This window comes from Sprattus sprattus (genome assembly GCF_963457725.1).
Source record: "Sprattus sprattus genome assembly, chromosome: 7".
Taxonomy (NCBI): Eukaryota; Metazoa; Chordata; class Actinopteri; order Clupeiformes; family Clupeidae; genus Sprattus; species Sprattus sprattus.
This window is the reverse complement of record NC_137926.1, coordinates 20,469,208-20,482,459: the sequence shown is the minus strand read 5'-3', so window position 1 is coordinate 20,482,459 and position 13,252 is coordinate 20,469,208. Positions and strand designations below refer to the sequence as shown.

At 42.1% G+C, this 13,252-nt stretch overlaps 2 protein-coding genes across 2 annotated transcripts in view; both read right to left on the bottom strand.

Moving 5' to 3' along the window:
- Nucleotides 1–488: 488 nt before the first annotated feature.
- LOC308368120 (major facilitator superfamily domain-containing protein 12-like) lies at nt 489–7,038 on the bottom strand (the record flags this gene model as incomplete). The annotated part of the gene is made up of 10 exons (XM_080842198.1): nt 489–568; nt 2,564–2,694; nt 3,032–3,126; nt 3,232–3,402; nt 3,924–4,016; nt 4,138–4,230; nt 5,582–5,815; nt 6,061–6,190; nt 6,475–6,685; nt 6,774–7,038. The coding sequence occupies 10 exons, from the start codon at nt 7,036–7,038 to the stop codon at nt 489–491; spliced, it is 1,503 nt and encodes a 500-aa protein (XP_080698324.1).
- A 1,613-nt stretch (nt 7,039–8,651) lies between these two features.
- Nucleotides 8,652–13,252, bottom strand: part of sema4ba (sema domain, immunoglobulin domain (Ig), transmembrane domain (TM) and short cytoplasmic domain, (semaphorin) 4Ba) — a 52,919-nt gene continuing 48,318 nt past the window's right edge. The window contains exon 15 of the mRNA XM_080842043.1: nt 8,652–13,217. Coding sequence (XP_080698169.1) covers nt 12,439–13,217 — 779 coding nt within the window. The 3' untranslated portion in view covers nt 8,652–12,438. The remainder of the gene's footprint in view (nt 13,218–13,252) is intronic.

Below are 13,252 nucleotides of genomic sequence, written 5' to 3'. Positions count from 1 at the left end.
TTTCATCCACACATTTGGACACGTGGTGCATGTTATATGATGTAAAAAGATTCATTGGCCTGGTTGGGAATGACAAGTGTGTTTGAGTACCATGAAAATTAATTTTAGGATGTTTTAAAAATGAACTACCTAATAAAATATACCTTAAACACTGTCTCTGTTAAACAAAGTCTTTACAAAAAGTCATAATGACATTATGCAACAGACTGGGTGTTCTGCCCAAGCACAAATAATATATACAACTGGGGATTACAGGTAATTTCACAGCAAATCAACTCTGAGGCTGGCTAATGACCAATTCTCTTATGTTATTGATGTGCTTCCTCGTTTAACGAGATGGAGGACCGACCGGAAGAAGAAAAAAGTGACAGAAAAACAAAAAGAGTGTTTCAGGTGGCTTTCCATGTATGCAGGCGTAATGCGACAAGCAGCCTACACAACCGTGCACTTGGTGGCCAAGTCAGTGTTATCAGCGCAGTGTCAGGCCCTCAGTCGATAACAGAGCGGCCCAGACTGCCATATGCATCCTTTCCATCCGCAGCCCCATGTCCAGTGAAAATAGGATGGCCTGTGAGGGGACCAGGCAATGTTTCATTAAAGCACTTTTGCAGAGAAACACAGGAAGCTGAGCTGATCTACACCTGCTTTGGAAAAAGACGGATGTGCAGCATGACATATAGCTTTGGATTCGACTACATAGAAGAGTTAGGAGTAGTGAGAGTTAAAGTCTAGTCATTCTGAAAACCACTATGAAAAAAAAAACACTCTGACCACAAAGTTTCATGCAGGTAGGGGAGATGTGAGACAGATATAGATACTGCCTACATATCTCAATACTGATACTAAAATGATTCCACGGCCAAAACCTATAACTTTAGGAAAAGTCACAGTGACAGATCTCATAATTCTTCTTTTTTTTTTTTATTAACTAAAAATCATACAATCAGTTGTCAATGTCAGTGCCAGGCAGTGGGGGACAAGAAATTAAGCCATAAGACAACAGAAGTGAATTATTGACCATAGTGTGTTTATATATTTTAATACCCAACCAGGAGTGGAGGAACTTCATATGGTTTCAGCAAAAATGTCATTCTTTTTTGTTATTCAATTGGTTATGGAATCATTAATCTCCAATAAAGTCACAATAAATAAAACTATGCATTAAATACACGTGTACCACTGTCCATTAGGGGTCTTTAATATTAATTAAAGGCTGCTAATCCAAAACGTACGCATGGTCAGACTGAAACATATTAGATCTGTTATCAGGAAAAATTGGTATTCATTTTCTTCAACCTTCAACTGTAGAGTTGTAGGAGCCAGATTCCACACCTGCTGTGTACCAATAACAAAGGATCTGATGACATTCAATTTAAGGAAGCAGTCATTGCGGTCGTTACTTCACACTGGTATAAATACTAACTCTGTTGTTTTTTCAGGAGAGCCGGAACCAATGATATCAATATGAAAATAGGCTGCCTTTGATTTACGACATCAGTTAAATGACTCCGGTTGCGGATGAAATTAATGGCTGAGATTAAGAGTTTAGGGTTGAGACCCCCTGTGGATTTTCTGCATTTTTGAGCAATGGTCATTCCCCTCAATGGGTGCTGAGTCGGCTGTTTACAGTTATGCTCTAATCTCTACACTGCCCGTGTCCATATCTTATCGGCCATAAGTATTTCACATTGGCCACACTGACCAGTATACGATTCAAAAATAAGAGTTATTCTGTGTCGTCAGTGTACTTCAACTGAAAGGGGTTGGTCTGAAACCTGCACTGAGTAAAAGTGAATATTTTCCTTTGAATTGGCAAACCGCTCTGCAGTGGACCAGTTCATCCTTTACCGAATGTGGAGTGATTATAAAGTCTGTTATAAACTGGAATACAGTACACTGAGTGAATGAACACTGTAATTGCAACAGTTACATTTTTAGTAAATTTGCACACAGTGTCATGCATTCCACCTGTCAGTGATCTGTGAAATAAATTGATTTTTGCATCTAAACTATTATTTTTAACAGAGAAAGCAATTCAGCGGACAGCAACTTACGTGAGGCAAACTGTGGAATATGATTTTATAAGAATATTTGGATAGTCCCCCTACAGACACATTACTGATGGTTTGTTGAAATTCAAGTTCAATATTTTATTTTTGATTACTGAACATGAACTTTTCCAAACCCAACCCCTAGGCATAATCAACAGACAGATTGTTTATAATCTGAGCATCTGTAGATCGTCTATACGGGATGGCCAAATAAAGTGTGACCATATCCTTTCCTTCTCGCTTGTAACTCTAGAAACCCACCTATCCGAGTCTTCCACATAAAGTTACTATGGTGGTCAAAGTCCACTCTGCGTCCATGGGCTCTCGGACACACACACTGACACGTGGTTATGTGTCTCAGGCACACACACTGACGTGTTGTGATGTGTCACAGACACACACACACTGACATGTGGTTATGTGTCTGCATTTCCATGAGTCAGGTGACAGGAATGCATTGAGGAAGTATTGTGTGCTGTGTACTCTGAGGGGTTTTCAGGGTCGTTACTCACACTGGCGAAGCTGGATTGGCCAGAGGAAGAGGGTGACGAGACTGAGGGCCGCAACCACAGCCACCCCGCCGGTCACACACACCATGACATCGTGATAAAACCACACACAGGCAGGACAGCAGGATGCAGTCCTACAGATGGGAGATGGATCAACACACACACACACACACACACACACACACACACACACACACACACACACACACACACACATACAGTCCGTTGTGTAGTGCAACAGTCTATACAGGCTGTACATCCTAATAAACTGTAATATTCTGTACTTTATACATAGAAAATATATTGAAATCACTATCACTATACTAAAGTTCTTATGTACTGAGGCAAAGGAATTTCAGTAGAATCATTATTTAGCTTAATTCTTTCAGACCAGCTCTCAAAGTACCTAATCGTAAGACTCTTACAGTTGACATGGAGCATCTTGGCGACAATTAAAAGGGTTTTACTTACTGGCAAGGATACAAGGTCTGGATTAGCATCACAGCAAGGCCATTGGCAACTTTGTCAGTAAAGCTCATTGCTCCATACACAAAGGCTCCACTTTGCTGAGTGTGGAAAAATGGGACAAGTTGGCAGGTTTGTTAAGGACACACTCCAAATTGGCACAGTAGTGAAAAACAACACCGATGCAAAAGAATGTGGATGCCCACCGTTTGCTCTCCGATGAGCCTGGCAGTCAGGGATAGAGACATGACCAGGATTATTGTAGAACCTGACCCCAGGAGAACCGCCCCTCCGTAAATGAGCGTGCCCATGCTCGTGTCCAGCAGAACCCACAAGGCAAAGGCCAGAATCAGCAGCAGACCCACCAAATAGGTCATCTAGGAATACATTTTATAATATAGTCAGACATGGCTTGTCTTTTGGATTGTTATTTCAAAGTAACAGGACCCATTTAAGTTTTGACGTTGTGCAGGTAACATAGTAAATGTTAAATGGACCTAATCTAAAGAAGTGTGTTCCTAATTATACTTAGTTTTAGGAAAAATTGCATAAATCAGGGGAATAAAAGTTCACTGTTGGCTAAATACAGATTAACCCTACTTTAATTAATGACACGGTAATGTTCTACCACGGTTATCCTTATCCATCTTATGAGGGCACCCCTCAACACCGACCGGAACCATTTTTTTCAAATACAAATTTATACCACCAAAATATAATGTTTTACCGAGAATGAAAGGTGAAAATGACTGTCAACCAAAACACAGACACAAAGAGGAAGTAAAAATGGATAAGGAGAGAGAAAGAGAGAGAGAGCGAGAGAGAGAGAGAGAGAGAGAGAGAGAGAGAGAGAGAGAGAGAGAGAGAGAGAGATGAAAAAGAAAGAGTGGGGACTCACATTTATGCCAATGAGCTTGCAAACAGGCTTCATGACCAGAGATGACACAAACCCACTCACGTACATCACCAGTGGAATGGTGGCAATAAAGTTCTGGGATTGGAAAGGGACAAAGAAAGAGTGGCCATGTCAAATCTACACACAAAAAAAGTATCCAAAGAACAACAAACCTTGATGTCATTCAGGCCATCAAAGTATGCTATAGCTTACCTACCTTAGGGAGCATCAGAGAGTTGGTCAAGTACATGGAGATATATGTCTGCGATAGGTTCACTATCAGCCTGGTGCACATGTATAGCAGGGCCACCTGTGGGTTGAAGCGCCATCAAAACAACTGAGTCATTGGGGGAAGTTTGGAGCTCAGGTTAGAACAAGAGTATTTCATTACACAGATATGCAAACACTGTTTATGTTGCTTGGGTAGGTTTCTGGCAGGGTACACCCCAAAATACTGTCAAGCACATGAGACCTGACCTATTACAGGTAATTTCTATTTAAACCTTTCTATTTTATTAAACAGTTTAGAAGACCAAGCATATGGCTATATATTGACAGTTTGTCCGTCTGCAAGCTTGTTTACAGCACTGGCGGTTTAACAGAAGGGATGCTTGTGAAGGCTATTTAGGGTGGCCATATTTAAGTTTGAGAAAAAGAGGACACTTCGTTGCGGCGGAGGGAGCGTGGTAGTGTATAGCATACAGATGACCCCGCCCCCTCCCCGCAACGAGGTTTTGCCATCTTTTCCACATGCAGATGTCATGTGTTGTTGTAAACAATGCAACTAGTCACTAGTTGGATTGTTTACAACAGCACATCTGTGTAGTGTGCTGTTGTAAACACTGCAACAAGTCACTAGTTGCATTGTTTACAACAACACATGACATCTGCATGTGGAAAAGATACTAGTTACTAGTGGAAGCGGCAAGGGGCTCAGTGTTGCCAGATTGGAAATGGCGAAGTATCGTACCAAATGCTCAAAATGATCGTCTTTGGAGGATAATTATCATGCATCTAGCAACACTGAGAGGGCGGTCGACCAATGACAGTTTTCTCTAGCGTCAGAGCTCACTCAAGAAGGTGGAACGTAAGGGAGATACCCTTTCCAAAACTTGTAAGGGAGTAAAAAGTAGTTTGTGAAAGACCCAGAGAAAAACTATTATCCGACGAGGCAAAATCCCGGACAATTTTGGAAACCCTACCGAACGCATTTTTTAGGTCTTGAAAAGAGGACATGTCCGGGTAAAAAAGGACGTCTGGTCACCCTAGGCTATGTGTGACAATCACAGGTTAACTAATAATCCGATATTATCACAATATTTCTTTGATATCGATATATGACAACACAAGAAAAGCTATGCTATTTCACAAAGTAGAAACGATATTACGTAAAGTAAGTTGCACTCTAATCCAAGCCAGTGACAGCAAAAGGCCTATTTGATGATCACTGTTTCATGACTGTTGCCACTTTATCAAGAACCCTAACATGGAGGCAGAGAGAAGTGATGCTCTGGAAAACCAGAAGGGTTATGTGAACAAATTAGTTTCGAACTGTCCACAGTTTGAAAAAATGTATCCGTATCCTTTCCAATGCATTGATAATGTATTGCCAGCTAAAAAAATAACGCTGTTGTCTTGACGTTAGTGAAGGCTCAACTCACCTGGTAGAAGGATGGCTCCCGAAGCCAGTGCTTCCACCGGAGCAGCAGAGGCGGGGTGGAGCTCTCGGGGGACGGGGGCATTAGGGACTGGTAGGAACTGATCAGGCAGGCCCCCTCCTCCTTCTCCTCCTCACGAGGGCCAGCATCCGCCGTCTGCTGGATCGTCTCACGCGTCCCCAGGTGGAAGATGAGGGAGAACACCGACCCCGTGGCCACCGCAATCAGAGCCAGGTACTAACAGGAGTCACGACACAGACGACAGCGATCACATTATTATCAAGGAGCCTTTGTATGTTCACGAGTGCAGTACAGTTTTCATGGAATGAGGTGTGGATTTTAACTTGTCCTCTCACTTTTGTAATGTGTCTACAGGCTTGTGCTGCTCATGTTTTGACTATTTTTATTAGTGATATTTCTAAAAAGATGAAAAGATTCACTGTCATTCAAATCTTGGCCAACGAGGAGGACAGGAATGTTACCCTGAACAGGGGAATGTCAACAGGTCCCAAGCTGGCGGCGATGGTGGGATCTGTTTGCTCTACTTGGAAGTGAAAGAGCAACCATGCCACAGCATACACTGTGATGTTAGCCACCACAGTAAATGCATTTCTAAAACAGAAAGAGAGAAGCTCCCATTAATAGCAACACACACACACAGAGCTCTGAGTGACTCTTTCAGTTCAGCTTTGTCTCTGCTGGCATCAGTGTTCTGGGCCAAGACTTTAACAGTTAAGGTTTTCTGTGCAATATTTACCTGGTTATATTTAAGGAGTATGAAGGAACTTTTATAATTTCCCACAAAATACCTTTACTTTTAGAGTGGTGCCAGTACCCAAGTGGCAGGTGATCTATTTCATGCTTTAATTTGTGGATTGATTGATTGAAGTTGCTACCTGTATGCTGTGAGCTCCACCTTGTCATTTTCGTTGGAGACCAGCTCAGGGATGAGGGCCAGATGGGATATCTGGGTGGCTGCCCAGCCGAACTGAAACACGATAATGAATGGGCTGAAATAGGTGATGCCCACCCAATTCGGCATGCCCGCAGTACACCCAAAGCACGGGTTAAATATAAAAGGGAAGGATACAATCACACACAACGTTCCTGGAAGGAAAAAGAAGTTCGAAGTGATGTAAAAAAAAAAGTACTAATGTGCCTCCATGAGAATGCGAGTGTGACACAACAACCTTACCCAGTAAATGCCAGGTCTTTCTTTTGCCATAAGATCCGCATCCTGCTACCCGGTCCGATTCGTAGCCGACGAGAGGCGTGCAAATGCCGTCCGCTATCTGACCGATGAGGAGTAAAATACCTGCATATGTGTCGAGGAAACCGAGGACGGTGTGGTAATACACCAGCAAATAGGTGAACCACATAGACGCGCATAAATCGTTCAAGAAATGCCCGACAGCGTAGCATAGGCGCTTCTTGATGGGAAAGTTATCCTGTTCTGGCATTTTGGTGTAATCCAATGTGAAGATTTGTCCTCAATATTTTGTTTAAGGTATTCAGACGCTGAGATTAAAACGTTAAGCATTTTAACCATGACGCACGCAGTAATAAAGGATACCCATGTTATAGCAGTGGTGCTATGTGGACAAGTAATATCCAAGTGTGGCGGCAGGTGGTTCCAGGGCTTTTTTCGTACAATTCGTCGTCACTAATTTGTTGCAGGGCTACAACACTGAAATGTTAAAACGAAAGCTACTGCAGTTTGATGGAGTCACCAAGCTTCTTAACAAATGTTGCTCTGACATGGCACGTCACATGCGCTTCCTCTTTGAACGTTCTGCTTAATGACGCGTCTTTTTCATTGGCAGATCATTTTAAGAGCGCAGAATGAAGTGATGAGTCTTAAGCCTTTTTAAAAGCAAGTTTATTTGTTTATCCTTTCATTAAGTGGATTCTGACTTACACTTTCTTTTGGGACTTGTGTTTGGGAGAGGTTTGGGAGGCTTTTCGTTCCATCATGTGTATCCTTTCACGTAGAAAAAAAAAACAAAAAACTGGAAATCAGTTTATCAGTAAATGTTGAAATCACTCATTTTAACTCGAACCTTGGTTAAAAAGTAAAAAAAGAAACTTGTGAGAAATGTTTATGTATATAAAATGGGCTAGTTAGGAAATAAATCCCTGCTGCCATGGTACACATTTTGAAAGCAAATGTATTTATTTGTCCTTTCATTTTTTATTATGTTACACTTTCTTTTTTGTGTTTGGGAGAGGTTTGGGACTTTCCACTTATGGAAGCACATTGTTCCATTGCGTGTATCCCATTAGAAACAAAATAATGACTTCATAATGTTTCTGTAAATAAAATAGGCTAGTTAGGAAACAATCCATGCCATGGTGCACACCAGCCTACTTTAAAAGCGAAAAGTAAATCTAGTTTTAAGTAAATGTTCCTTATTAGTCATAAGTTGTGCACACAGGTGTGTCTTATAGGGGGAACACTTCTTGCTTATTCCTCTGAGATACTTTTAAAGTCAGTTTTATTTAAAGTCAGTATTATTTGGCACACACGACACACAGCAACACACATGTGCATTTTAGGTGGCGACACAAGACACACACACACACACACACGCATGCCGAAGAGGTTGCAGTGAATTTTTCCTCTGCATTCTCCCATCCTGGACTGTCCTTCCTTCAGAGCACCCAGGAGCAGTGGGCAGCCTTTTATGGCGCCTGGGGACCAAGTCAATTGATCCGTCCGTCTTGGTCAGGGCCTTAAAATTGGCCTTAATCCTGTGACAAATCATCCGTGTCAACCTCACGCTATATAATCAAAAGTTCCTCATACTTCCAGGTGTGTAACCATAAAACACACTAATAAGCACTTAAGGTAATGTATCTGGCTGTGTGCAGAAGACATTTAGTTGATTGAAAGTACAAGTATGTACTCTGTGTGAAAATAAACACAAAAAAAGAAACCTTTTTCAAACATATTTGATCTGTTTTATTTTAGAAAATTAAAATAAAGTGCTTTTTTATGTACAGTATAATAAAACAACAGAAACAGTAGTGATGTATAATACAAAAAAATACATTTCACAACAGCTTTTTGTACAATGGCAGCTCAATTTACAAATACACCTTTACACAAAAGTTTACACGTCAACAATGAGTCCGACAGACTTGGCGTACTGTTGCTGTGACTCCTCGCTGGAGTGCTTCCACACTGGGGAGGAGTGCTGATAGCCTCCCTGTTTGGCTCACTGAGATCAGAGATCTCACCACAGTCCCATCCAAATGTATGTCACTCACTGAAATACAATGTGGTGTGTGGATAAACAATAGAATCTGCTCTGAATCATCTGAATATTAGAACTGGTTTTGTACTGCATTGCGTGTCAGTGGATGAATGGGTCAAAGCCAATTTGTTTAGAATCACCACAGGTTGTTTTATGTCCCTAGGCATCTTTTAAATAACAAATGAAAGACGAATGTAAAAAAAGAAGACATAAAATTATATTTTAAAGTCAAAGGTTCTTTGTGCTTCAATAATGTGTGTTTGTACATGTGTGTGTGTGCTTCTATGGATGCATGCACCAGTGTGTTTGTGTGTGTGTGTGATTAGTAAGCATACTGGTATGTGTGTTTATCGTACGCAGTACATGGGGTATATAACTCTAGATAGACCTTGAAGGTTTCTATGCACAGTAGATACATAACCAGTGGTGGACTGTTGTACAGACAACCTTCCAATTTACAGTGGTTTACGACAATAAACTGCTTTTAAAATAATAAAACCAAAGAAAAAAACATTTAGATATTAACTGGATCTATTGTGCAGTTACTGGCCACAATGGAAAGGCATCCACTCAAATATGTTTTAATTTCATAATCTTTGAGCAAGCCTGAATGATGTTTTTTTTATATCTACCACCTAATAGCATGCAGCTGAGGAGGCTGCTGTTTGGTTAACCTGATCGTGTTCTGTCACAAGGTAGAAGCATATATTTGATGTCCCAAGAGAGACAACCTTGGAGTCATAAAATGTTAATTGAAGGCATCTTTAAAAAGAAAACATGTAAAGAAGCTGCTACAGAACTGTAAAAAAAAAAAAAAAAAAAACTCTTTCAACATTCCCAACTAAGGCTCCCCAACATTCTGTGCAAAAACAATGCATTGTGGGTAAAAGCAGCATTGTGCTCTTCGCTTGCCCCTACACTATAGCAACCTTCCATTTACAACAGCCCCCCACATACACAGTAAGAATGTACATATATACACATCTTTCCCATTGCAGTCTGTTAGCAGTATGCCTTTCGCACAGCTACTTTGTCAGAAGAAATGAAATGAGAAATCTCTTATACACATTTTTTAGACTATATTTAAATAAGACACAACATGTTTTACTTAAAGAGATTTTGGAATACTTTCAATGAGTGTATTACTACATTCCACCATAAAAAATGTTTGCATGACAAAAAAAAAACAATTTCACAGAATGTCAACTCAATGGTGCATCACATCGTTGAGAATAGTTTTATCTTTGGAAATAAATGAAATGGATATATATTTTTAGGTCACATTGTCATGAATCGTTACGGTAATGGGTATGAAACTGAGAAAACAGTCCCTCTGTCAAGCTATGAAGTCTTAAAATTCTATTTACAGAACACATAGTACACATAATACCGAGAGGTGTTGCTGGGCAACACGCTTAGCTTTTCTCTGTGTATTCATACAGTATTTAGGTAGATTTTATTTAATTGTGGTTCTGCCCATCTCTAAATCTGCTTCCAAGATCATTCATTCACTGGTCCAAACGTATTCTTACATGCCATATCAAAAATGATCTATTTCTCATACAGCCTACATACAGTTAGACAGTCTAATTAATGGATGCTTCTTCTCTCTCCATTTCAGGGATGCTGGTAAGCTCTTGTGCTCATAAACACTTTCTTAGGCAAGCTTGAATTCTCTCTTTTTTCTTATACTAAGGTTGTTCTGATAGAGATTGAAAAAGTTTTTTTTTCTAGAAATTGTTTCGGTCCCTAGAGTGGTAGATTGATTGTGCCATGTTACAGACATCTAAGAGAATATCATTTTTTGTTGTTATTGGCTTTTTGTCGTTTTGTTGGATTTTGGCACATACAACATGCGATCATTTTTGGTAATGTAAACAAACACAGGAGAATGTTGGTCATCTCTGCTTGGTGTATTTTTCACTGCCCTGTTGAGCGATTGACCTCCTACTGGCCGAATACACATTCAGCTGTTTCACTGAGCCCCGGTGGTCCCTATCAGGGTTGGGAAGGTCGCTTTTGAAATGTTATAGGTTACAGATTACTAGTTACCCTGTTAAAAATGTCAAAAGTAATGTTACTATTTTAACTACTTTATCAAAGTAATGTAACTTACAACATTTGATTATTTTTGAGTACTTTTTGATTGGCAGACGAGAGGCAGTGCAAATTCAAACGAGAGAACCAATCAAAAACAATGCTCAAAATACGAGCACATACTGCCAAACGGAGCCTGTCTAGATGGTGAAAAAATATAAGGCAACAATATGAATGTTATAGTCTACATAGAAGCTTTTTACCAATATACCAGGATGTAACCTCTTTGTAATCGCCAATCACATTTTGATTGGGAACTCTAATAAATTACATATTTTTCCCAGTAACTGTAAAGGTAATGTATTACAAGTACATTTACTTTGTTATTTAATTATGTAACTCCATTACATGTAACTAACTACTCCCCAACCCTGGTCTCTATGTATCGCTCTGTGCCTTCTGCTGCTCTGAATCATGGGTAATGGATGCTTGGAGCACTAGGTGCACACTGAGCACATTCTCGCTTACATACCAGATTCCATGTGTCTGAAACAGAGAGCAGTGCTGATAGCTCTGAGGAGTAGGCCAACACTCGGACAGATGTGTGAGCTAAGTATCCTGATGACTTTCCATTTCACATTTTGTTATGTGCTTTGCATAGTATACTGCCACTTAGTGATGTCACATTATTACTGTATGTATAAAGGATCATAGACCTCTGCAACTCATAGTTACTCTGATTCAAATTTCAGTAAAGGCAACATATCGTCTAATACCTTGGCATTCTCTTTGACAATACTCATATCTCAATGAGATTGTCTGTCCCCTATACAAACCCCTGTCTTTTCAAAAGCTCCATGCGCCTCTAGGGGTCGTCCACTCTAGAGTACCAGTCATTTTAAGAGGGGTACAAGTCCTTTTTGGAGTACATTCGTAGGCTCTGCCCTCTGTCTACCTCCAAGGGAGTCCTCTTGTTTCATCGTAAGGGGACCATGCCAACGGATGTGCTGGTGTAACTGAGAGGAGGGCAACCCCAGGTGGAATGATGGTATGACCCCCTATAGTGACCTGCTGGAGGCCGCTTCTCAGCCTTCGAGGGGATGCTAGTGAGCAGATAATTAGGACGGACTTTCGAGGAGGCTTCTTTGGATCCCTCCGTGTCAGCTCAAGGGAGTACATCACCAAATTGGTTGTAATGTACTCGCACTCTGGTCTCCTTGGCTTACCATGGATGTGATATGACCTCAGACCAACACATTTTTTTCCGCCTTCTTTAGCCTCGGTGTAGGGACCACTGGAGGTCAAGTCGTGACAGACGTGGGGAAATGTGCACGGGACCACAAGACCTAAATGAAGACCTTTTTCATGGGACCATATTATTGTATATAAAAAAAAAGCAAAGACGAAACACAGATGAGGTGTCCAGGTGTCCGAGTTCAGGACATTTCCCTTTGGGTGTTCCCATGTCTGCAGTGATCTTTTAAAAAGAATAAAAGAACACCATTTCCCATCTGTCACCACTGCTTTGTCACCGTCAATTTCTCCTTACCCTGGACCCCACCCACATCACACTATTGAGTCTTTAATCTCAGAGCCCAGTCGGACGCGTGGCCTCGGACATGTGGGTGAGCACTCCACGTGACTCTCTTTCAGGTTCAGCGGCCTCTTCTCCGACTCAGAGAAGCTCTTGCTGTTCTCAGGTGAGGAGCACGTCTCGTGCGTGGGCGTGCTGCAGAAGTAGTTGTCGTTGAGTGTCTGGTAGCCCTTATGGTCGGAGACGGACGGCGGCACGGCAGTGTTGCCGTTCAGCGGCAGGCTCTCGGCCGGCTTGCCCACGATACGCGGCTTCTTCTGCTGGATGTTGGGGCACTCGCCCTCCTTCAGCATGGACTTCATGCGCCCACGGTTGCGGTAGATGACGAACAGCGAGAACACCACCAGCGAGAAGGCCAGCAGGGCACACACCACGATCAGCTCGTTCCAGTACGTCTTGGTCTCCAACTGCGGCGAGCGTGCCTCCCCCGGCAGCGCAATGGGCTCGTCCTGGGGCGCCAGTGGCGTGCGAGAGCGGCCAAACAACGTGGTGCTCTCCTGCCGTGCCTCTGCCTTCACGCAATAGTTGGCCAGGAGCTGTCGGAAACCCTCCTCCACCGACCAGCACTCGTAGGTCTCCTGGCGGTCGGCGTGGGCCACCACCACCAGGCCTCCGTCCTGGCTGGGGTAGAGGAACTGGCTGGCGCTCTCGCCGTACTCCCAGTGGCGCTCCGCCAGGTTGGAGCGTAGCTTGCAGGGGAGCACCTTGAAGGTGTTGGCGGGCATGACAATCAGCTGGCACGCCGATGAACCTTAGGAGAGGAAAGGAGGACACACAATGAAATTT